The sequence below is a fragment of the Hyperoodon ampullatus genome (assembly GCF_949752795.1).
Source record: "Hyperoodon ampullatus genome assembly, chromosome: 2".
In the NCBI taxonomy this organism is placed as follows: Eukaryota; Metazoa; Chordata; class Mammalia; order Artiodactyla; family Ziphiidae; genus Hyperoodon; species Hyperoodon ampullatus.
Genome location: NC_136915.1, coordinates 48,738,096 through 48,763,184, shown reverse-complemented (window position 1 = coordinate 48,763,184; position 25,089 = coordinate 48,738,096). Strand labels below are relative to the sequence as shown.

Sequence of the window (25,089 nt, the reverse complement as noted above, 5' to 3'; positions counted from 1 at the left end):
TGTTATCATCGACAAGATGGTCTTCATGTTCTTCCTTAGTCCTGACATTCAGTGGCTTACCTTTTACTCACCATTTTTACTTTACCTTTACCTTTTACTTTACCTTTACCTTTTACTCACCATTGTGAGGTGGCCTTGGGGCTAGGTATTGAACTTGGATGTAGGGGAGGAAGTGTCTTTCCAGCCTAAAGAAGAGCATGAACCAAGACAGAGGCTCTGTGTCCTGTTTTGTTGGAGGGTGTATCAAGGCGGTTCAGGTCGTGGGGAACTCTGGAGGTCATGCTTAGGGATGTCATCTTGTCCTGTGCAATGGGGAAACATTGAAGAAGCTTGAGTATGGCCATGACATACTTATGGTCAGGAAGCAAACTGGTGGATGTGGGTAAGAGGCACAGAAGGCCAGGAGACCAATTTGGAAGCTGCCGCCGTGTCCAAGAAAGAGATATTGTGGGCCTTCACTTTTTGCTTCAGGCTTATGAGGGCCTTCCCTGGCAGGTGATGGAATCCATTTTCCATGACCTTTAAGAGAATGGCATCTGAGCTGGACATTGATAAACTAGCAGCAGCTGCAAGAGTGACTCGGTGCCCCTGATGCCCTTGGGCTCTGCTCCAGGTCTGTAGGCAGGAGGGCCCAGCTCAGTTCTGCTCAATCTTGTCAAAGACTCTTTGAACAGTGAAAGAAAAGCACTGGAAATGGCATTCACTAAGCAGCTACTATGTGCGAACACTGTATTAGGAGTTTTATGTGCTTTGTTTCCTATTCCCCTTTAGTCATCACCACAATTCATTTGTGGGGAAACTGAGGCTCAGGAAGATGGAGAGAGAACCAGAAGTCACATTGCTAGGAAGTGGTGGATCTGGGGTGCAAATTCAGGTTGTCTGATTCCAGAGTCTTCAGAATTCCAAGCCACAAAGTCTTGGGATGGGCTTCTCAAAGGGGAAATGATTGACTTAAGAGAGGAAGGCACTTGGAGGCATCATGAGACATCATTAGATTTGGGGCTTTGTTAGTAATAATTACAAATTGGGCTTTGATTTTTAGCAGGATGTTGTAGAGCGCTGGAAAAGCTCCTGCCCTGCCACTTCCACCGCCTCCCTCTGTGCTCTTGGACAAGACAAGAGGATCACACCACACCCTTCTTAGTGGCAACTAAAGGAGGGAAGGGGGTGAATAGAGAGAAGGCTCTCTGTAGGCTGTAGATCAAATGCAAGGAATTAACATTGCCGTCGATGTTGTTATCTGGGGTGGTCTTTGCTGTAGGTCATTCTTCTTTGGCCTCCTTGCACTGATGTTTTTCCTTCTCTCTTGTTTTTTTCTGGTATATGCGATGATGGTTCCATCTGGACCAGCGGGCCTGCCCTTCCTCATCATCGAGACAAGCACCATCAAGCCTTACCACCGGGGGTTTTACTGCAATGACGAGAGCATCAAGTACCCGCTGAAAACCGGTGAGACAATCAATGATGCTGTGCTCTGCGCCGTGGGGATTGTCATCGCCATCCTCGCGGTAAGCGCCCAGACCGCCGTGTGCAAAGCACATCGTGGACTATCCGAGCTAGTAGAGGTTTGGAAGATCAAGTAGAATTTCATTCGATTAACACTGTTTCATGCAGTTAATACTATTACTAAAAGTATTTTAAAATACTAAATATATATATATATATACTATAAGTATTATAAAAGTATGCTAAGCAACCTTCTACAATGCTTTGCATACCTTATCCTTACAACAATCTAACAAAGTCTAGATATCGTTCTTATCTTTCTTCTACAAATTAAGAAGCTGAGGTCTGCAGAGTAAAAATAATTTGCCCAAGGTCACTTAGTTAATGAGTTGTTGAGTTGGGATTTGAACCTAGTTGTCCCTTACCCCAGAGTCTGAGCTCTTAGCCATTGTGCTATAAATCTGAGCCCCAGAGGACGGGGGTAATACCTTACCGAATATCTCAGGCCTTTTCTGTGTTCTTTCCACACTCTCGTGGTGCTGCTCTGACAGTGGTAATGCCACTGACATTCTCTGGCATACTGTTTAATTCTCTCATCCAGTGGCTGTAGCGTCAAAGTGAAAATAGAATGAGACTTGCAATCCAAGGACCTAGGTTCTAGACCTGGCCCTCCACTGCCAAGCTGTACGTCTTTAAAATCAGGGGTGACCGTCTTGCTTCCAAACTTTGCAGTCAGAAGTAAAAGAGATCATGAATATTGAAGTAATTGGCAAACTCTTCATTGCTGACCAGGTTGCTCATACGCCGGTGTAAAATCTAGACTTACATCCAGATCTTCCCTTAGAGGATGAAGCCCTCACTGAAGATGCCAAAATGTGCCACCGACTTGACAAGGTCCAGAATTACTTAGAGCAGTGGTAGCCTCATGGGAATCAGGGTGTGGTCTATCTGGGCTTTACTTAGAAGGTCACTGCCCTGTTTCAGATGTGTCCATTTAGGGCAGGGGAGGGGGAGAGTAACTGAGGGTAATCCAGTCTTATAATTTGTAATTCATACATTTTCACAGCCATCCATTCCACACCTCCAGTATTTTCTAAAGTTTTATTTTGTCCTTGAGCCTCAGTCATATGGGCAAAGGGACAGGCATCAATACACCAAGATCGAAAATCTTTGTTTCGAATCCTTGAGTCACCTTTGTATTCATCCTAGCCTGGAAGCTTATCTTTGGCCTGTAATAGCAAGCCAAGAAGGAAGGAGTTAATATTAAGAACCCTGCATGTGAAATAAGGGCTTAGTATCCCCCTCATTCAAATGGAAGATCAGAAGCTTGGAGGGGTTCAGTGACATGCTCAAAGTCTAAAGCAAGTAAAAATTCGAGCCTAAACCTGGCTTATTCCCAAACCCTCTGTCCATCTTGCAGGCTTGATTTAGGCTTGGAGGTTGGCTATCCTATCCAAGTGCTCAGTGGGACGGGCAGTTGGCTACTGTTGCCTTCTCTGCATCAGATGTAAGCTGCTGATGGTCACGGAGCACAGTGCATGAAGTTTTTCTTTTGACTTCCCCACTCTGGGGGTTGGTTATAACTTTGAGACCCCTCTTTGTTTTTTAATAACATCGTAAACGAGGCACGCAGTCAACAGTTTGACATTGGGGAGGGGGTAGGGGGGCTAGTAGAATGCTTTCCAACCTTTAAAAGAAAAACAGTCCATTTGGCAACTGCAGTAGTTTCTTAAAGGTGGACTAAGGATCTTTGTGTTCAGAAGCTGAGAAATATGAAATCTAATTTTACTCTTAGCTCCAAATTAACAGGGCGGGGTTGAGTTCTCTAGGAAGAATGGCTTTGCCTGGAAACAGCGTTTGAATACTTAACACAGTATCTTGTGCTGAGGTTTGAACAGGTGTCTTTTGACACTTGGGGGCTCAGTTAATTGAATGCTTTTAGACACCGACTCTAACCCGGGAGGGGTTGAGATAAGAATAGCACAGTGACAGGGATGTTCTGTGATCTTCGTACTCTTTACGTGCGATTATCAGGGGCTTGCCTAGTGGGCTGCTCCTAGACGTGGCGCCGTGGAGAGAGACACTCCTCAGAGGCCCGGGGCTGCTCTGGCTATGTGAATTAGGTGAATCCCTGGTTCTTCTAGGCCTCGTTTTCCTCGTCTGTAAAATGAGGATGCTGTTTGACTTCACTCCTGGGGATTGCTGTGGGAATCAAGTGCCATCCCTTCCGTGGGCACATGCTTGGCTGCAGTGGGCTGGGTGGACCCAAGGTGCTCAAGTAGCTTCTTGAGGTCCATGTGTCTCTTCCATCCTTCCTTCCTCAAGCAAAATTCCTGGTCAGCAGCTCTTTCCCTGCTGTTTGCCAAGAGCCCCTTCTTCCTCACGAGATGCTAGTGTTTCTAAGAAAAATCTGCTTTGAAGAGCTTAGTTGTGGCTGGCCTCTCTCCTCATGTCACGTGGATGTTTTAATTAAAATGCTCCCTGACCTCCCAGGTTTCCTGGAAATGGTCATGTGCTGTGGCCTTGGTTATATAGGATGGGCGGCAGCGATGTTTCCTTCTCCCACACAGGGTTATTAGCAAAATAGGTTTGGTGGGGCTTCCCTCTGGTTCTGAAAAAGGCCAGCCAAGCAAATGCGGCAATAATTGGTGTCCTTGGGGCTTCCCTGGTGGCGCAGTGGTTGAGAATCTGCCTGCTAATGCAGGGGACACTGGTTCGAGCCCTGGTCTGGGAGGATCCCACGTGCTGCGGAGCAACTAGGCCCGTGAGCCACAACTACTGAGCCTGCACGTCTGGAGCCTGTGCTCCACAACAAGAGAGGCCGCCATAGTGAGAGGCCCGCGCACCGCGATGAAGAGTGGCCCCCACTTGCCACAACTAGAGAAAGCCCTCACACAGAAACGAAGACCCAACACAGCAAAAATAAATTAATAAACTCCTACCCCCAACATCTTCTTTTAAAAAAATAAATAAATAAAAATAAAATAAAAGATTGGTGTACTTTGTCAGGGGCTACTGTTGTGCCATGAAAACCTGAGACCGTGTTCAAGCCTTTTGCCCTCGTAGAAACCCCGCCACCCTGACACGAGGTTTTCTGGTGTCTCAGTTTCTCATTGGGTTAAAGTCATAAGCCCTGGTTCATCCCTGAGCTCCTCTGCTATGGAACGTGTAGCAAATTAATGAACCTCACCATGCTTCAGGGGGCTCATCTGTGAAATGGACATTATATGTCTACTTATGAAGGTTTTCAGAAATAAATGAGCTAAAGTATGGAAAGTAACTTAGGGCCCGACACAAGCAGTATAGTAGGTAAATGTTCACTATTTTTATTGTAAATGAGTAAACAGTCAAAAAGTCGTGAAGTGACTTAGCCAAGACCTTATACCCGGTATAAGTAGAATCAGGAAAGGACCTCCAGCCTTTGGACTTGTCACATCTCCCACTCTTTCCTTATAGTTTATTCATCAGAAACTGGGTCTCTCTCTTTTTTTTTTTTTTTTTTTTTGTGGTACGCGGGCCTCTCACTGTTGTGGCCTCTCCCATTACGGAGCACAGGCTCCAGACGTGCAGGCTCAGCGGCCATGGCTCACGGACCCAGCCACTCCACGGCATGCGGGATCTTCCCGGACCGGGGCACGAACCTGTGTCCCCTGCATCGGCAGGTGGACTCTCAACCACTGCGCCACCAGGGAAGCCCGAAACCGGGTCTCTTGACTCTCGTTCCAGTGCTCTTTGCAAGAAAACTTTTACCTCCTGATCCAGCTGCCCCTGCATTTCAGCTGGAGGCATGTGTGAGAGGTGGGCTCCTCATGAGGTCTGCTTGCCTGCTCACCTGCCATTAAGGACCGGAGCACTCAGGGGAAAAAGAAAGGAAAAGCAAAGACCTTGGAGGAAAAGTGACTAATTCCCAGTAATATATATTCTCAATTCTGGAAAAGCTATACGACTTGAATTCAACAGCAATAGCAACCCCTCTCTTCCACTGTGACTGGCCAGAGAGCCTGGCTGGCCCCGACCAGAATCTGCTTCTGATCAGAGGGCGTGAATGACAGTCAGGGAGGGTGGAGGGGGACCCAGAGCTGGAAATCTAATCATCCTGCTACTTGCTGCCCCGGTCTCCTCCCACAGAATGTCAGGTTTGTTTAAAATAACACGAGAAGCCTTTACTGATTTGGATGCCCTTGTTCCAGTCTGAAGAGTCCCCACAACAAAGGAATCGCATGCCAGTGGGGTTTAGAGTGCGGTTTAGAGATGCACGTATCAGAAGTTATAGAGAAAGCAGACACCTTTCTATGGCAGGAGATGTGGAAAAATCTAGTCATTTTGACCTCTTTTTCAGATGTATCGCAGATTCTGGAATTATAGCATAATAGGAATTCCTTCCAAATCCACAAGGCAATGGTTCCTATCCCTGCCTTGTAAGGGTTTAATGACTCTACAGCAGTGAGATTAGGAGCGAAAGCAGTACATATCATCTCCTATCTAGCCTTCCCTCGATTTGCCTTGTACCGTGCTGTGAAGAGAATTATGGGCAAAGATCTTAATATGGAAAAATGCTTAGTATTCTTTTTAAATAAACATGAGCTCAGTGCTTGCCTTGGTCCGACCCTGAAAGGGGTTTAATAAAGATACTTAATATCTAAGAGTTGAAGCATGACGAATCGCAAGTGAATCCCCTTCTCCCTCTGGCCGTAAAAACACTACTTTTCCTCAGATCCCATTGATTTTGACCTCTGTCATGATATTCTTAGCTAGAGAAAAAGCTCAGGCTTTGGCATCATCTGACTGAGGTTCATGGCCTAACTTCTGAGCTTATCCATTCTGTGACTTGTCCTTCAACTTCGAGCAATCCATTGACCCCTTTGGAAAAGAGCTATACCTTCCTTTACTGTAAATTGGTGACAATAGTTCACCAACTCCATAGGCTAGTTCTGGGAGTCAAATCAAGTGACATTATGTGTATCATCAGTGAGAATCAGCCTTTTCTTTTCTGTAGTGTCGTACTGTAGCCTTTGTACTGTGCATACAAAGTAGCCTTCGTATGCATATTCTTTTACTTGTACTTGGTAGTGATTCTAGGGGGTAGACTGGTACAGCTGAGGCAACTGGGAATCAAGATATGAAGTGATTTTCCCATAACTAATGAGTGGCAGGGCCAGACCAGTAGTCCTCTGGATTCTAAGGCAAGGCTTTTTAAAAAAATAATGACACCACTGCTGCCTTCTAAAGGCTGCCTCCCCTTCCACAATTACTTATCAAGCCCCCAGGGTGTGGCAGGTGCTGGGGATGCAGTGTTGAACCTCAGCCCAACAATCTGTGTGTTGTCTCTTGTCACTAAACTGCCAGAAGCTGCGCCATCTCAAGCAGACAAATAGCACCTTCAATACACATCACCTTGTAATGTGTCCACATCTTGTCTCCCCAGCTAGATAATAGGTTCCTGCAAGGCAGAGATCAGGTCTTTTCCTCCTGCACATGGTAAGTACTAAATAAACACCAAGCAAATATCACCTCTTCTCCAGGAAGCATCCCTTGGCTGCCTCCTCCCCCCACCTTCCAAAGGTCCCAGAGGTCCCCGGGCCCACCGCTATTGTTGCAGTCACTGTGTTGAACTGTCGTGTCTGTTTGATTGTCTATTTCCTCGTTATCCTGCTAGCTGCATCACGGTAGGGACCGGTCTGATTTGATTTTGTATTGCTAGTGCAAGGCACAGACTTGGGTGCTCAATATATATGTTTGTGAAAATCACAGAGGAGGTCATGCATTTTGGGCAGAAACTCACAAGCATTAGGCCAAAAGATGTCAGAGGACCTAGGAAGCAGGCACAAGTGTCCTGTTTATCTCCCTAAAATCTTCACTATGGTCCCTGATGCACGTGGGGGCCTGCTCTCTACCACATGCACATTTCTAGCTGGAGAGACAAGAAGAAGAGCTTATAGCGCCGAGACTTGTTTATTCAGGATCAGGCTTCAGTTTGCCCACATCTGGACTTCATTACTTCCTCCCCACCCCACCCCGCCATCTCCCTTTATCTGAGAGAGCACTGCCAAGAAAACAAGGTTCCCCAAGATTGCTTCCTCATTAAAGGTTAGTCGAGTCTTCAACTCTGAAAAACATGAAGTCGAGCTGGCCCAGTGGTGCCTTGGTGGGAGACCCAGTTCCCCAGTTTACAATCCACTACATCTGTGCAATTACCAAGACCACCAACAGAGAGTGGCCTGTTAATCCTTCAACTGTGTCATCCCGCATCAGACAGCTACAGAGTTCTTCTGAGACCTCCTTACCCCTGGGGGTGAGGTGGGGGGAGGGGCCCTATTTGCAATGTAACAAACACAGGCATTGAGATCAGGATTTAGGTTTCTCCCTTTCCCCTCCATGTCCCACACTCTGCAGAAATTCTTCCTTGGTTACTATCACTCTTAAGGGTTCAGGTTTATTTGGAATATGTATCTAATATGAAGGTGATGATATTCTCCACTTTAAGTGATAATGCTTAGGAGGCCGGGAAATCTGTTTGCGTGAGTCAGTGTTAGGGGATGGGGTGGAGGATCGGATACCACTGATGAACTATCTAGGGGGCCCGAAACTAATATGCCTTATCTTAAGTCCTCTTCCACAGCTACAGGGGGTAGGTATTATTTACCCCATTTTACAAATGAGGGAAGGTCCTGAGGCTTACAAGGGGGATGTGGCTAGTGTGAGGTTACTCTGCTTGATGAATGGGGAGCGGGAATGAAAACCCAGGTCTGTCTGGCTTCAGAGCCGAGCGCGTGAACTGACATTGAAGACCCCCTCTGTGCTAGGGGCTATGCAGAGTGTTCTTTATTTAGTGAGCTAGAAAATCTTCAGTTCCTGGTATAGAGAGCTCAATGTATAAGGAAGACGAAACATCTAGACCACCGGGCAGATGACTGCCCGAGATTGACAGTGTGGGATGGTGTTTTGTAGCAAGTGGTTTGTGCAGAATCTCTGGGTGAGACCTTCCTTAGAATAAGCAGGCAGTTGCTAGGCTTCCTCTTGGCCTAGAAGCTGATAGACAAGACATAGATACTGTCCTTGGAGCTTATGGTATAAAGGGGAAGCAGGGCAAGTACAAGACTGACTGTACCATTAGATCCTCAAGGAGACTAAAGAATTGGTCTGAGAACTAGAAGAGAGTCAGGGCTGTGCAGGGTGGTGGGCCCCAGAGAGGTGAGAGCTTCAAGGACAAAACAGGCCAAATGCTATAGATGGTCTAAGGTGTAAATAAAGTGCTATGGGAGTTGAGAGGAAGATCACTGAAGGTTGTTTTCATTGGTGAAGGCTTCATCGTCATCATCATCATCCTTCATGGAGCACTTGTCCCATTTAATATCACAACAACCCTTGAACTCTTGGTACTGTCATCATATCATCCCCCTTTGTACACGTAAGAGGGCTGAGAGTAATAGAGCTCAGTTGTCCAAGACTCCTGAGTAAAAGAGCCCAAACTCTAACCCAGTGCACTAGTCAGCACTTGAGCTCTACTTTGAAGCAGAGGTGAGATTTTCATCAGAGATCCTGATAATCCAGGCAGAGGGGATGGCTTCACCATGACTGAAACAATAGGGTGTTTTCAAGAATAGTCGAGCCAGACCTGTTTGGCTGGAGAAATAGAGTGTAAGGGAGTAGACAAAGATAAAATAGGAAGAGATAACTGCAAGACTGTGAAACTCCTTGAGTGCTGAGGAGTTTTTACTCCAATTAATTGCCTAGAGATTGATGAAAGTATTTTTAGCCTACTGGGCCAATTTTCCAACCAAGGTTAAGGATGAGGCCTGAACCACAGTGGTGGTAATACAAGGGGAAGAGAGAGACAAGAATGGATGTGAGACACCTTGCAAACGTGAGATGAACAGAATTTGATGACCGTGGGGTAAAGGAGACAGAGGGGTCTAAGATTTCCTGTCTTTGCAGTTCTATGTTTGGTGGCATCTTGAGTAGAAATGAAGGGAAGAGAAGTGAGGTTTGGGGCAGAAGTTAGAATGAGTGTGACTTGGTCAGGTTGACATGCTGATAACATCGGCTTGATAACTAACTAGTTGGATGATTTGGCAGAAGATTGGAACAAGACTGATAAGGGTAAATGGTAAGCTGAAACGAGAGAGAGAAAGATGCCCTTTTGAAGGTCATCTTCACAGAGGTAATCATTGAAGCTATTGGAGCAGCTGAGATCACAGTGAAAAGGCAAGGATACAACCGTAAGGAAGACCTACCTTTATCTGGTAGAACACCAAAGTGGAGCCACTGGAAGAAGAAAGGTGTTTGAGAAATAGGAAGAAAAGCACAGTGGTGATACTAAGGACGTTAGGAAATTCAAGGTCAAAAGGAACGAGAGGTAGGCAATAGGCAGTGCTACAGAGAGAACTCTCAGGAGACTCTTGCATGGATAGACAGAGCTGGTCATCTAGGAGACACACGGCTGTGAGTCCCTGACTTTGGGAAATACGATGCTTCACGCTTCAAACTGCCTTCCTTGTAAAGCTTGCGGGCTTAGGGCAGCCACTACTGATTTCAACCATTAATAGCTTCTATGGTGACCTCTCTCTGGCTTCTTTGCTGTCCATTATTCTAGATATTGGAGTTTTGACCTTACCCATAAAGCCCAGAAACTCCACTGGTGGCCTTGGACAGATTTAGGTTCCCATTGCCTTTCCCGATCTGTCAAGTGCTGATCTCCTGCCAAGAGGTTGAAGACAACCTAGTGGGAGAAGAACGGGATATTAAATTTCTCATCAGTTATTTCTCATCACGAAAGATACTGCATTTTATGGTAGTAGATGGAGCATTCAGCTCAAAGAAAACACAGCTACATTTATCTCCATCCTTAGAAGCAGGACCCAGATACGTTACATTTTTTCTTTCCCTTGGGACTGAGAAATAATGTGAAGAAAAGGATTCTCCATTATTCTCCATCATTTAATGTTTGTTGAATGAATGAATCTCTCCTGGGCTGAGAGAAGTTCATTAATCAACAGAGCTGAGATGTGAAGGGGGAGCTTGGTGCTCTGTGGCTGGCAGGGATCTAGATGTGCATGTGCCTGATAGGGTTACGTGACCTTCCCAGGTGCTCAAGGAACGTGTATCTCCTTGGAGACATCCATCCTGCCACCACCTGCTAAGGCTTCTAAGAGAAAGCTAGCTTGACGCCACTGGACAGAACACGGGAGACCCAGACTGCAGCGACAGCCCTGCCACTGCCCATTGCCTTGTACCTGAGGGTGATCCAGTGGCCTCTCTGGCCTTCGTCATACTCACTTACAAAGTATGGATAATAATTCAGTAATCCATAGGGTGTTGTGAGAAGCAGATAACACAGTGGATAGGGAAATGTTTTGTAAGCCATAACAGGCTATGCAGATCAGAATATAGGGAAGTTTGTCCTTCGAACTCAGCAGGGGAAGAAGATGAGTTCTCAGGCTCTGAAAGACGGATTGTTGGGACACTGTGTGCAAAAGTCTTTTCTTGGGAAAGTCTATAGAGTGTAACTGTTGTAGACTTCCCTTTTGCTTTGTTCCCCTGAAAAAGACATCCTAGATAAAATGGTCAAAACCAACATCTCCATACCCATATTTTCTGGTTCTACCCTGGAGGGGTGGTACTTCCACATTCTTTAGTGTGGAATGTTCCTTTCCAAGGAACTCTTAGAACTATCTTGGAAAAGATGTACTTGTATAAAAGTACAGGCATTTCCTAGAGATATTGCAGGTTCGGTTACAGATCATCGCAATAAAGTGAATATTGCAACAAAGCGAGTCACATTAAATTTTGTTTCCCCAGTGCATGTAAAAGTTATGTTTACACTAAACTGTAGTCTATTAAGTGTGCAAGAGTATTGTCTCTAAAAAATCAATGTATATGCCTGAATTAAAAAGCACTTCATTGCTAAAAAATGCTGACAATCATCTGAGGCTTGCGGGAGTCATAAGCTTTTTGCAATGGAAACAGTAAAGACCACTGATCACAGATCACAATAACAAATATAATAATAATGAAAAAATTGGAAATATTACGAGTATCACCAAAACGTAATACACAGAGACACGAATTAAGCAAATGCTGTTGGAAAAATGGTGCCGATAGACTTGCTTAAAGCAAGGCTGCCACAAACCTTCAGTTTGTAAAAAAAAAAAAACAAAAAAACAAAAAACCAAAAAACCCCACAATATCTGCAAAGCACAATAAAATGAGGTATGCCTGTGTTAATTTTTTGTTTCTCTTTTTCCAAGGGCAGAAATAAAAAACAATGTTTGCATGGCTCTTCTGCTAGGTGCTAGGCATTTGATATAACACCTTCTTGAATCCCCTGGCAATCCTGCCAGGTAGAGATTACTCTTTTTTTTTTTTTTTTGAGCTTTTTAAAAAAAATTTTTTATTTTATATTGGAGCACAGTTGATTAACAATGTAGTGTTAGTTTTAGGTGTACAGCAAAGTGATTCAGTTATTCATATACATGTATCTCTTCTTTTTCAAATTCTTTTCCCATTTAGGTTATTACAGAATATTGAGCAGATTTCCCTGTGCTATACAGTAGGTCCTTGTTGGCTATCTATTTTAAATATAGTAGTGTGTACCTGGCAAGATATTACTCTTATTTCATAGACAAGGAGACCTAAGCCCAGAGAGGTGAAGTCACTTATCTAGGTCCAAGGTAAGAGATGGGATTCAGACCAAGGTTTTTCTGGCTCCAAAGTCAGTGCTTCTTTCACCACCATGTGCTCTCTTCTTTCCAAAATGTCTCTCCTAATGTTTTTCCAAATTTCCCCTCCGGAACAGTTCAGTATCTGTGAATATGTGGCCAGTTGAGCTCTTGTACACCAGAAAAGACAGGAAGAGGAGCTGTCTGAGAGCTGGAGACTCCCTCCCTCCAGACTGCGGCCATTCTCGGGGAAGGACTGATTGACTGATCCCTTTCTCTCCCTTCGTAGCTTAATTGCAATGCTTTCCCACTTTATTAGTTTCCAGATTCCATGCCAAGTGCTTTAAAAGGCAGGTAGGGGAGAATTCTTCTCTGCTTGCTGGCAGCCTGCCATCACCCCCAGAATCTGTTGCTTGCTGTTTCAGAAAGGGATCCACATTGAAGGCATTTTTCTCAGCCGTGAAATTTACATATCACAACCTTGCTGACTGAAGCAGAAATGAGGGCTCCAGGGGCGGGACTATGGGCCCAGAGTGGGGACAGAGCCTTTGCAGGGGGGAGAGGGAGGGGGAGGGAAGAGCTTATTTTATTACCCGGGAATAAAAACATTGTGAGTAATGAATAAAGTCCGAAAGCAGTAAATCTGGAACTCCAGAGTTACGTGTGTAACGTGTTGGAGAACAATTTAAGCCCTCGCCTCTTCTGCAGAAGTGAGGTATTTGGGAAGCCCGAATTTCATTAAATGGTCTTTTAAGGGTTAGGATTACAAGAAGCCAAACCCGGCTGGTTCATAATGATGATTTATGGCTGTGTTGTCGACTCCCCGACCCTTCTGTACAAGGAGATGGAGAAAATACATAATTTGTTGCTCATTAACTCCAAGATCTGTCAGGGCTGCCCCAGAAGCCATGTGGTCCTGGAGTCATGTGTCTGCTAAATGGCTTCAGCCTGGTCCTGTCCTCGAAAATACGCAGTTGCCATTCTACAGTGGAAATTGTTTTTAATAACAATAGAAATAATAAAATGATCTCGATGTATTTCTTCTGTGGGTCTTTCAACTTGAGAGTCAGAATATCTGGGCTCTGTTCTTAACACTGTAAGCTTACTAGCCTCACATCCTTCAGATAAGTCACTATTTCTCAGTGCCTTAGTATTCCCACCTGTAAACTGGGTATATTGTCTTCACAGGTTGCAGATTAAATGAAACTGTAAGTTGCTGAAGAAACATAAAAGATTGCTAGTATTATTAGGGTTGTTATGGGGAATTTGAGGGGCCATCAGATATTCTCTTTGTCATCTTCCCATGAGAGGAGGAAGCATTTTAATTAGCAGCTTGCTATTTGCAAGACTGTGGCACTGAAAACTGAAGTTTTAGAATGAAGGAATGTTAGAGCTGAAAACGGTCCTTGAGGTATAATCAAACCCTTTCTCCCTAAGATGGCTGACACAGAGAGGTGACTCCCCTGAGATTCATCAATAAAATGACGTAAGAGATGCTGATATGCAGTGGGAACCCACATGTTCTTTTTCAGCATCAGATAGGAAATCACACTCAGGCCATGCCAATTTAGAAACAGTTTCTTAATCTGTGGCAGTGGATGGTTCAAGGAACTCAGGAGCAATCCAAGGGCAGGGATCATTCATGGGGCTTTGGTTCTGCTCCTTGCCTGTGGTGTCATCTCCGAGGAAGTACCGTTCCTCTGCTACTGCTTATTACCTTTGTTTGGTTGGGAGGCTACTGGTGGAGGTGGCACAGGAGAGCTGGGAATAAATGTCTTCGCAGTTATGAAGGAATGAATCACGGAGTCTAGCACCCTCATTTTGCAAATGGAGAAACTAAATTATCCCAAGTCACTCAGTGAGTAGGGACTTGAGCCCTGGCCCCTTGACTCCTAGATTAGTGCTTTTCCCCCCTATGTCTAAGGTCACGTGGGCATGATTTATAAATAAAGAAGAATAAGAAAGAGAGAACATGATGGTGGTAACAAACATCTGGAATGTGTTAGCCTGTAAGGTTACATAGGGTAAAAGTATAAACAGGTTCAAAAGGGGGAATTAGACCATGAATGGTAGGAAAGAATGCTGGGTGGAGAGTTAGAACACCTGGGTCTAATCTTTAGATGTGAGTTAATTTGGACCTCAGTTTCTTCCATATATAATGGAGCCTTTCATTTATGACTGGCTAGGCTTCTCAGATTTTAATCTCTGCAGCATGTTGTCAAAGGACTCTTAGTAATGTTTAGAGGACATTTCCAATTTTGCAATAAAACAACTGTGAGGACCACCATCCTGCTCCCTTTCATTCATTTGTTCATTCAACTGATCGTCCTGTTCTCCCAGGGAATGGCTAAGCCAGGATGCCAGACCGGACTGACCTTTGATCATCTCTCTCTAATATAGAGTCATATGATCTAGGAAACTCAATATGATCTAGGAAACCAAAGGGTAGCACTTAAAAATATCAAGTATTTATAAACACAGAATCACTGTATAAATGTTAGCAGTGCTGGTAGCTGTTCTCATGACTGCACCTGCTCGCCCCTGGGCCCAGCTGGCATTTCATGGCCATCCTCCCCCCCAGACTTGGGAGCCCTGGACTTGGATCAGATCCCTAGCCTCGATGCCTTCCCCAGCTGTAAAAGAATGACAGGACACTTTGAGAAGGACTGCCCGGATGTGTCAGTCTATTGCTTCCCTTGTGGTTGTGAACATGCCCTGAAAGGGCAAGTGTGGCTCATCAGCCTTCCCTGTGAGGAAGTGTGAAAGGGACTTTGTGGTGAGTGGTGAGTTGAACATCGCTGTCCCTGGACCCTGGTTGCATCCAGGAAGTGGCCAGGGCTGTGCTGTGGAGTTAAGACAAGGGCAGCAGGCTGTGTGGTGGTGCATCAACAGCACAGAATTGGTCCTTGGCTGTGTAGGCAGCATATGCGTTTGAGTCAGCTGCCCACTCCCCATTCTTAATGTAAAACCCGATAGTTTTGGTTAAGATGCTTTCCCTCCCCCAGCGTCAGTCCACCTCCTGGTGGTCCTGAGGAGTTCATAAAATAAAGTATATAAAAAATAAATACTGGTATGCAATAGATAATCAATAGTTGGTGGCCCCCTTTTTTAAAATTTTTTTCTTTTTAAAGTAGTGATAAATCACCCCTAAGCATTAAGGAGTAGGCACTGTGGGATGGAGGAAGGGTATGAAAACCCAGACTTGCTCACTGTCCTTCAGGATGGAGGAGACAATGAAGGTGGCCTTGGGCATTCACAAACTCTGAAGTAACTTGTATAAAAGTTTCTTGGTTTGTAGGCCAGTGTTCTTTTCATCATGCCCTACTTCTAAAGAGTAAAATGAAAGAATCACTTTCTATGACCCAGGGCATTTCCCATCCATGTTACCACATTTCTGGCAGTAACTCTGCAGAGATTTAAGTTATTTCAGAAGGACGCCAGGTAGGTGGTAGAGCCTGGATTCAAACCCAGGACTGGGTCTGGGGGCATTCGCCCTTTCCCACAGAAACCTCGGCCGTGGTTCAACATGGCACAGACTGAGGCCCGGTGTAATGTTAGATCATTGTTGGTGATCCTTTACCCCAAATCCCAGAATTTGGAAATTTGCTTAGGCCCTCAGACCATGACCTTGATTCTTCAATAGCTAAGTCATTATTTGTCTCTCTCTTTGTTTTTAAATATATGCGTGTGTGTGTATAATATATTTTGTATATTATATATTTTTATATATTATATATTTACATATAAATATATTCGATTGCATATTTTTCTTGTTACAAAAATACTATATGGCCATGTAGAACTTTTTAAAAAAAGGAAAAAATGACTGTGTTAGCACGTTAATCTTTTCTCCTATGAATGTTTATGTCTGTATACTTCTTAAATAGAAAATTGGGATTTTCTAGATTATAACTTGCAGTTATGTACTGAATATCTCTTATGTCAGTAAATATCCTTTACAGCCTCACTTTTGTTGATGGGTCTTGATACTGCCTAACCCCCCATCCATTGTCTTTCAGATCATCACAGGGGAATTCTACCGCATCTATTACCTGAAGGAGAAGTCCCGGTCCACGATTCAGAATCCCTATGTGGCAGCCCTCTATAAGCAAGTGGGCTGCTTCCTCTTTGGCTGTGCCATCAGCCAGTCCTTCACAGACATTGCCAAAGTCTCCATAGGGCGCCTGCGTCCTCACTTCTTGAGCGTCTGCAACCCTGATTTCAGTCAAATCAACTGCTCCGAGGGCTACATTCAAAACTACAAATGCAGAGGCGACGACAGCAAAGTCCAGGAAGCCAGGTGAGACCCCACCTCCCGTGGCACTGTGTCCATGCCTTTGCTGTAGGCCGTTCAGTGAGCACCTACTTAGTAGGGTACCAAGTTCAGAGCTGGGCCTCAGTTTAGATGGGTGAATAAAGCAGAGTCCACATTCTTAAGGAACTCACAGTCAGATGATTGAGACAGATAGTAAATAAACAATGACAATAGAGCATTGCTAAGTCCATTCATTCATTCATTTCTTTCTTTGTTTCATTTATTCACACGTTCATGGGTACCTGCTAGGTTCCAGGCAATCCACTACCAAGGATGCAAAAATGAACAAGGCAGTGCTGCTCTCGGGGTCACAGTCTAGAGAGGCAAGATGCACAGACGTGTATCGGGGATATGAATACGGCCCTTACACTGCCCTCTCTTGCTCTTACAGGAGGTCCTTCTTCTCCGGCCACGCCTCCTTCTCCATGTACACCATGCTGTATTTGGTGGTAAGTACTTTGATTCCAGTGGAGTCCAGCCCCAGCTTAAATCCTGTCTGTGCAAAGAGCCATCAGAATCGTTAGGGACAGACTTCACTGAGAAATCTTTGAAAAAGAGGTTAGATAGAAGAATTAGCTTCTATTCTGAGCCCTGCCACTGACTTAGCAGAAGTTGTTTCACTTTCCAGACTTTTCCCATTTTTCAAATAAAAATAATATTTACCATGGCTGCTTGATAAGGATTGAGCACCCATTTTGGAATGATTAAGTGATAAAGACACTTGTATAACATTTTATGGTAATAAGCACCGTTTTCTGAAAATCCATGAACTCAGTTGATCCTTTCAGAAGCCTTATGTTATAAGTAATATTATCTCTACTGTGGGAAAGGATTACTAAGTAAGTCTTGGAGAATTAAAGCAAACTGCCAAAGTTTATGTAGACACCAGAACTATCGCTCAGATCCATGCCTTCTGCTCGAATTCCTCGTAATGTTCTCCGTGCCATTCCTCCCCCACCCTCTACTGATGGAAGGGCTTTAAAAATCATTATGTAACTACAGAGTGATTTTGAGTTTTACAGAATCCTTCTGCATCCCTGAGCACACGTGACCTCATAATAGCACAGTGAAGTAGGAAATCCTTGACCCCATTGCTCAGATCCGGAGACCAAGGCCCAGAGAGGATCAGTAGTGTGTTGGAGGACCTTCAAATAGTGGTAGAGCCATGGTATGAGGTCCCCTGTTGGTCTTGCCATGCCATGCTTCCTGGAGATGCCGGGATGGTGCAGGTGAAGCGCCTTGCTCCCCTCCAGCTGCCACACAGACAGACAGCCGCTGGTCTGTTTCTCTTTGTCAATTAAATATGGTCCCACTGCCTTTCCTTTCCCCTTGAATGAGGTCTGTGTGCCAAAGCACTTCCTGCTTTTGGCTGCTTTGATGGAGTTCAGAGCGAGAAGGCGCTGAAAGGTCAGATGTAGCTCAGAGGAGCATAAGCTGTTTGGAAAAAGAACATTTTGATTTCAACTTATTTGAAAAGCATAATTAGGAGTTGGAAAAACAGCAGAGAGGGTTTTTTTGTTTTGTTTTGTTTTTTCCCCCAATCCTTTCCAAGTCTGGAGGCCTCCAGGCTTCCTGTTACCTAGGATACAGAGCTAAGAGGTAGGCCCCAACCTCTAAAAACATTAAATGTGGATTTTAAAAATTCACGGAGAGTCCTTCCCACCATTCTTCATTTTTTGTTGTTGTTGTTTTAGTTTTTGCTTTGCTCTTAGGAAGGACAATTTAGCAGCAATATGTTGTTTCCTGTTCCATTTATATTTTACCCAGGGCTGGAAGCAGTTTTACAAAATATAATTTCAGTGTTTTGTAAAGTAGAAGTGCTGACAGGTTTCTGGTACCTTCTTTGTGCCAGGCACTGTGTCGCACTCATGCTATACCTTTCGATTCTCTCAATAACCCGGTGAGATGTGTTTTGATTACACTGTTTTCAGTTTCAAACAAACAAACAAACCTGAATCTAAGAGGTATTTGAAGGCTGGTCCTTATGACCCCAGCATCGTTGTATGTTCTTTTCATTGTGCTGCATGACAAAAAATAAAGCCAAACAAACCTCTGCAGGATAAACTTACAGAATATAAGCTCCAACCCTAATTTCAATGTTGCTTGAAGGTGACCTGCCTTTCTTCAGATCTGCTTTAATGGGTGAGATGCCCCCCTACCCCCAGCACCCATCACCTCCTGGAAGCTATGATTATAGCAAGAGCTCTCTGCGGGGGTGATGGGTGAGGAATAGATTGTGATTGAATGTTTATTTGCATCTTTGAGGGAGGAAAAATTATAGTGCCTGTATATTCCAGGAAGGAAGGAAAGGAGGGAGGGAGGGAGGGAGGAACGAAGAAGAAAGAAGAGAGCCTCCTTAATCCTTCATCTCTAAAGCATATTTTTACACACACTCCCCCATGCACACACCACACACTCTTCAGAGCTCTTGCAAACATACACACATTCACAACTCACAGACACCCACATATACAACGTGCAAACCCAGGGCTCTCCTTTTAGCTCTAAGATTATCTTGTCTTAAAACCACCTCTGAAGGTAAGGGCTAAGAAGTAAGGAAGACAGTGCCCTTCGCCAGGGCTCCTTTTTACGTGATATTACACAGAAATCTCAACTCTTTGAAAGTCCAATTTGCAAAGCTTTCTAAAGGAAGTTTGAAGAACACCGTTGCCTCCTGTCTGGGGAAGTGGGAAATCCTGCAGTCTGTCAGAGAAGCCACTAGACTCCTCCCACAGGGCTTTTATATTGGGCTGCAGGAAGTGCTGGAGCTGCACTCGGCCTCCCACAGAGCCCCGTGGGCTTTTATGAAGGCAGCCTGTGATCCGCAGCTTCTCTGGAGCCTTGGGGAGAAGCCCGTTTGAACCGGCTGGGCATGGCGTTGACAATGTTTGCCTTTAGAGTTAGACAGACCTGGGTGACTCTGGCCATGCCAATTAAATACTAGCTGTGGACCCAGGAGTTGATTACTTAGGTTTCGAATCTCAGTATACTCATCTGTCAAGGGGAGACAGTTGTGTCTGTTTTTGCAGAGTTGTTGCCACTTTTCTTCTCTAGGCCCTGCTTTCCCCATCCGTCAAATGTAAGAGTGGAATTAGAAGGTGTCTTCTGATTTCTCGGTCTCTGTGGTTCTATTTAAAAGCAGTTTGGACTATGTGCTGAAAGAGATGATGGGATGCACTCAGACACAATTTTGCCCAGATTCCCATGGAGTTCAGAGAGTGGCGGACCAGAAGCGCCAGCCATCCCTTCACCAGGCCTTTCAGTACCAGCCACCATCTAGAACCTCCCGTGGCTTTGGAGGGCGCTCCATATTAGGTTTTGATTTGTAAAATGGATAGCTTGGAAAAACCATGCTCCAAACACCAAATTATCTCTGGGCATGGAAGCTTAAACATGAGGTTAAGGCTTGTCAGAGATTAATGCAAATTCTAATCAGAGAAATCCCGCAGCCTATATACACATAAACGGTGCTTCCTACCCTTGAGCCCTGGTCTAAACTCCAGAGGATCACATCTGGATTGGCCCCGCACCTCCATGGTCAGGGATTGAGGATGGCCTGGCTGTCTGGATAAAATGGCAACACAGGAGCCAGGCACCAATTCACATAGCACACCTGGAGTTAACCTCTGTTGTACCAGACATGCTGCTGCCTTCTGGGGCTACTAGATGAATCAGACCTGGGCCCTGCCCTCAAGGAACTCACCTATGCTTTCAACATTCATCATTCAGCATGTATTTAGTGAGTGGCTATTATGCACCAAGCCCCGCACCAGGGGTGGGAATAGAGCGATTGGCAAGGCATGGGCATGGCCCTTGGGGAGTTCAGTCTAGAGGAACAGGTGGACAGTAACGATAGTCTGGTCCATGCTGCAGGAGGGCCCGGGGTGTATAGGTTATTATGGAAGCTCAGAATTGTGGCACCCTAGCTAAGCTGGAGTGGAGGGCAGAAGCCGGGGAAGGCTTCCCTTAGGGTGGTCACGGGCTGGTGGGAGGGTTGGAAGGACTGCCCGTGCACAGGTGGAAAGGAGGATGGCGATGTGGGATCTGCAGGTGTTCAGCTGGGTAAGGCTTTGATGGCTGGTAGGAAGCAGGGCGTGGAGGGTGCAGTGAGAGCCGAGAAGACCCTGGGGGTCCTCAGCCCCGGCTCCTCCTTTTGCAGCTCAGATCAGGCAGCAGCAAGCTCGAGTGAGGCCTTTCTTGGACTGCCGAGCTCCTCTCCTGGGAACCTGCACCTCGCCCCTCCCCTTCCTCAGGACACTTTGTCAGAGAAGCCTTCCCTGGACGCCCCCTCCTATACTCCCTAACTCCCTTGGCAGCCTTATTTTTTCGCCAGTTTCTCACCATCTGACATACTCTTTGTGTATCTCCACCAGATAAATTATCAGCTTCATGAAGGAGAGGTTTTTGGTCTCTTGATTCACTGCTGTCTCTCACTTCCCCAGTGTCTGATACTTAAGTATGCAATGAATGTTTGATGAACGAATGAATGGATGGATGGGTGAATCCCATGTCTTTTGACACTCCCAAGCCGTGCTCCTTTTCCATTCCAATCAGAATTTTGTTCATCTCCTCATCACTGACTTGGTAGATCACAAAGGGCCTGTGTGATGTAGGGAAGGCCTTTGCTGCCTCTTTGCTGAACTGTTTACCTTTGGACTCTTCACTGTGGTACCCGTGAAAGCTGTTGATGTGTCAGAGGGTTTGTTGGGTACCAGGGAAGTGGCTGTGCTCTGATAGCCATGTTCTCTGGCCTCTGGTTGTTAGTCATTGAGCTTTTGTTCAACATGTTTAGAATCCTGGAGCAGTGGGGTCTGGTATGCCTACGAGACATGCCCACAGATCCTGGGATGTCTGGTGAAACCCCTTCCGGGAACAAGATTGTTGTTTCCAAGGGGAAATAAACCACAGCACCAGATGTTTTTCCTCTTCTTCCTGCCTGCCTCATCCATCCATCCATCCAGCAGTTTCTGAGTACCTGTTCTGTGCCAGACCTTCTGTGAGCACCTGGGGACACCAAAAGAGCTCACATTTTGTGAGGAAAGCCTGAAAAATATTTAAATAGTCGCAAAGCAGTTGGCTAAGTTCTCTGATAGGGGTGGACTGAGGGATTGGAGCCCAGAGGAAAGGACTATTAACTCTGCTCTGAGTCAGTTCACAGGCTCTCCTGAGCTTAAGATCAGGTCAGAGACTCTTCTATTCTAACTCTTACAAAAGCTATACACCTGTGTTTGAGACGTGCGTGCTCTAAAAGTGTGTGACAGGTGAATTAGAGGAGCCTGAAGTTCCATATGTCCCATTCGGGTTGTCCTTTAGTCCATGACGCCTATATAGTCCCCTCAGATTGCTTCTCCAGAGACAGAAGTCCAATACAAAAGACGAATACTCGACATGCAAAGCACTAATTCCCTAAGGAAGCCAGGTGGTTCTGTGGTTAGAGCATGGACTTAAAAGAGGCAAATCTTACTCGGTGGAAATCATGGCCCATTGTTACCTTGAGCAGGTGACATGGCCTCTCTTGGCCTTGCTCTCTTCATCTGTAAAATGGGCACAATGGTGTCTGCCTACCAGGATGGTTGTAACAATTGCAGGGGATATAATTTAAAGCACCTCGCTCAGTGTGGAAGTGCTCAGCAAACCGGTAGTTTCTTTTTCTCCCCCTGATAGTGGCAGAAAATAAGATCCGATTCCCTTCTAAAGGAGGAGAAAAGTCCACTAAAAACTCCTCTTTGTCCTGAACATAGTTGAATAACTTCCCAGTTCTGCACCACGTAGAGTCACCAGGCACGTGAACCTGAGCCATGGAGGAGATGGGAGAAGGGAGAAAGTTTCTCCCGTGGGTGTCAGCGATCTGGACAGACTTCCAGGAAGAAAGAGGGCAGGGACAGAGGAGGGACAAAAGCCTCCTTCTCACTCTTAGCAGAGAGCTCCCAAGAGCAATGGAAATGAAGCCAGAGGACAGTACAGACCTGTTTCACCGGTATGCAAATTGTGTAATGAAACACAAATGACTTAGCAAGAACCAGTGAGACTCACCCCCGTCTGACTTGCTGGTTCAGCCCCGAGCTGGCTTGAACTCAGCCAGATCTTTCTAAGGAGGTTTTGTTGGAATTCCACAGGATCCCAGTTTTGAAGCTCAGACCAGGAAGAAGAGAGCTCCATTTCTGGAGTGAGTTCTGTGTGCCGAGGACTTTCATTTACATCGGGGTGGGGGGGGTCGGGGAAAGACATACACCTTTCTATTGTAAACTCCATATCTACAATCAGCAGTTTTATTTTAGCGACTGGAAGAAAAATCTTAGTCCCAGAAAGGGGCTGAAAGATTATATTCTTTTTTTGTGAAGGAACTTATTTTATTCATGTCTGTGTCTTTCACAGAGTTTTGAACAGAATAGATGCTCACAATATATTTTTTTAAGTGAACAAATCTCCTTATGTTACATATGGGAAAGCAGAAATCCAGAGAAGCAGAGTGCCTTGTCCAGGGTCAGACAGCTGGTGTGTAGCAGAGAAAAGATTCAAATCCAGTTGCTCTGTTTGCAAGTCAGGCACTTTCTGTGGCATCGCACTGATGCACAGGAAGTGGATTCTCTGAACCCAGAGGCCTTCACACAGGTGGGGAATTAAAGACAGAGAGGACAGGACCTCAGGGCTGCAGATGCCCAGGAGAGGTCAAGCTGATTTAGGCTTTCTGGTTTTGTCCAGCTGTGCTCACGCCTTTCTTAACCACCCTTTTCAGGGTGCCTGGGACTTTGCTGAAGCCCCTGCAGGAGCTTTGATTCTGGGAGAGGCTCCTTGCTATTTGGTCTAGGACAGGGCATTACATCCTTGGGGCCACAAGGTTTGACTCCCTCTCCTGAGTAAGGGTTACCTGCCCCTATGGAGTGGGAATGAATGGAGCCTCCTGACCCACATAGTATCCCCAGGTCAGGTTTCCAAGGGAGCAGGGTGTTCCAGAATGTACTCACTGATTCTGGTGAGGCCCGAACCTCTGGCCTGGAGTGAGGGACTCTTGTGAACTGGGCTTTCAACTGGCAAAATCCAATCCATTCAGCACTTAGATTGGGGTGGGGCAGAGGGTGTTATCAGATCCTTTGATCAACCTCAAAGCCTGTTGCCGTCAGCTGACTTTTCAAATCTAAAGTAGTCCTTGGGTGAAAGGTCATTGTGCAATCGCTTTCTATTCGCTTGTTTTGGTGAAATCAACAGAGTCACTGAGTCAATCTCATCTATCAAAGTGAAAGGGTGACATCAATTTCTATAAAGGGTGCCTTGAGTCCCTGTCTCATGCCAGGCAGGGTCCTGTGATGTCTCATTTGATCCTGGCAACCCTGAGAGGGAGATGTTGTCCTGCCTGTTTCACAGAGAAAGAGACTGAGGCTTAGAGAAGTTAGTAAGTGGTAGAGTTGGGACTGGAATCAGGGCTGTCTCACCCCAAAATTCACTTTGCTACTGCTGTGCCCCAGCTACAGACACCAGGATCCACCCTGAGATCTTGGGACATTTCTCAATAAATGTGTCAGTTACTGATGGATTTGGGGGCGCCGAGCTTCCGTCTGCCCACTCATTCCATGCCTGACTGCTTCCCGAAGGGATTCTTTCCCCCAAGATGGCCCCTCACTTCTTTCTTATTCCTGAGCACTCCCTTTCTGAAGCTATTCTGATGACAAGTCTCTTCCTCCCTCCTCAAGTTCCTCTCATGTATTTGCTTTTTTCTTTTCTTTTTTTTTTTTTTTTTTTTTGAGGTATACAAGCCTCTCACTGTTGTGGCCTCTCCCGCTGCGGAGCACAGGCTCTGGACGCGCAGGCTCAGCGGCCATGGCTCACGGGCCCAGCCACTCCGCGGCATGTGGGATCTTCCCGGACTGGGACACGAACCCGCGTCCCCTGCATCGGCAGGCGGACTCTCAACCACTGCGCCACCAGGGAAGCCCTGCTTTTTTCTTATATTAAGCTCCAGCCTTCAGTATCTGAGTCAGCGGAAGGGGAGATGTGTGCCTCGTCCGATTGGGAAGCCCACCCTTCCTCTGTCCCACCCTGATCTCCAGGGCCTGTGACCTAAAGTCTACATGGAGGGGGCAGGGAGAGATGGAGGATTTTGAACAATCATTTTTTGAGGACCTGCAGATTTTTAAATTGAGGGAAATGAGAAAACCTTGAGGTTATTAGGTCCAAATTAAGAGAAAAAAAAAAACATGGTTAGAGAATAAAAGCATCTGTTTTTTGAGCAGTACGTGGTGCCAGGCACTTAGCACCAATCTGTGCTACAGCCTGTAAGATAGTGGTTGTTACACTTGTTTTATATGGGCGAAAACTGAGGCTCAATATGGTTTTTCTTTTTCTTTTTTTGGTGGGGGGGGGCTACACCCTGTGGCTTGAGGGATCTTAGTTTCCTGACCAGGGATCCAACCCACACCCTCAGCAGTGAAAGCATGGAGTCCTAACCACTGGACCACCAGGGAAGTCCCCAATGAGGTTTTTCTGGTGAAAACCTGTGCCCTTTCCGTTACCCACCCCGCCCCTGTCCATTGCCAAGACTGGCTGGAGGAAGGCCAGACCATGGTGGTCACACTGCCTATGGACTAGTCCTTCTTCCCTGAACTTGCTGTTGTCCTAAAGACCGGGTTGAGTTGGAGCTGTCAACATCATCCCCATTCTTATTCTCAAAAAGGA

General features: G+C 45.7%; 1 protein-coding gene across 1 annotated transcript in view; it reads left to right on the top strand.

Moving 5' to 3' along the window:
• Window positions 1-25,089, top strand: part of PLPP3 (phospholipid phosphatase 3) — a gene marked incomplete at both ends in the record, with an annotated part of 83,190 nt that overhangs the window by 42,304 nt on the left and 15,797 nt on the right. Inside the window, 3 exons of the mRNA XM_079698244.1 lie at window positions 1,351-1,508; window positions 16,124-16,404; window positions 16,811-16,868. Of these exons, the coding sequence (XP_079554370.1) occupies window positions 1,351-1,508; window positions 16,124-16,404; window positions 16,811-16,868 (497 nt within the window). The remainder of the gene's footprint in view (window positions 1-1,350; window positions 1,509-16,123; window positions 16,405-16,810; window positions 16,869-25,089) is intronic.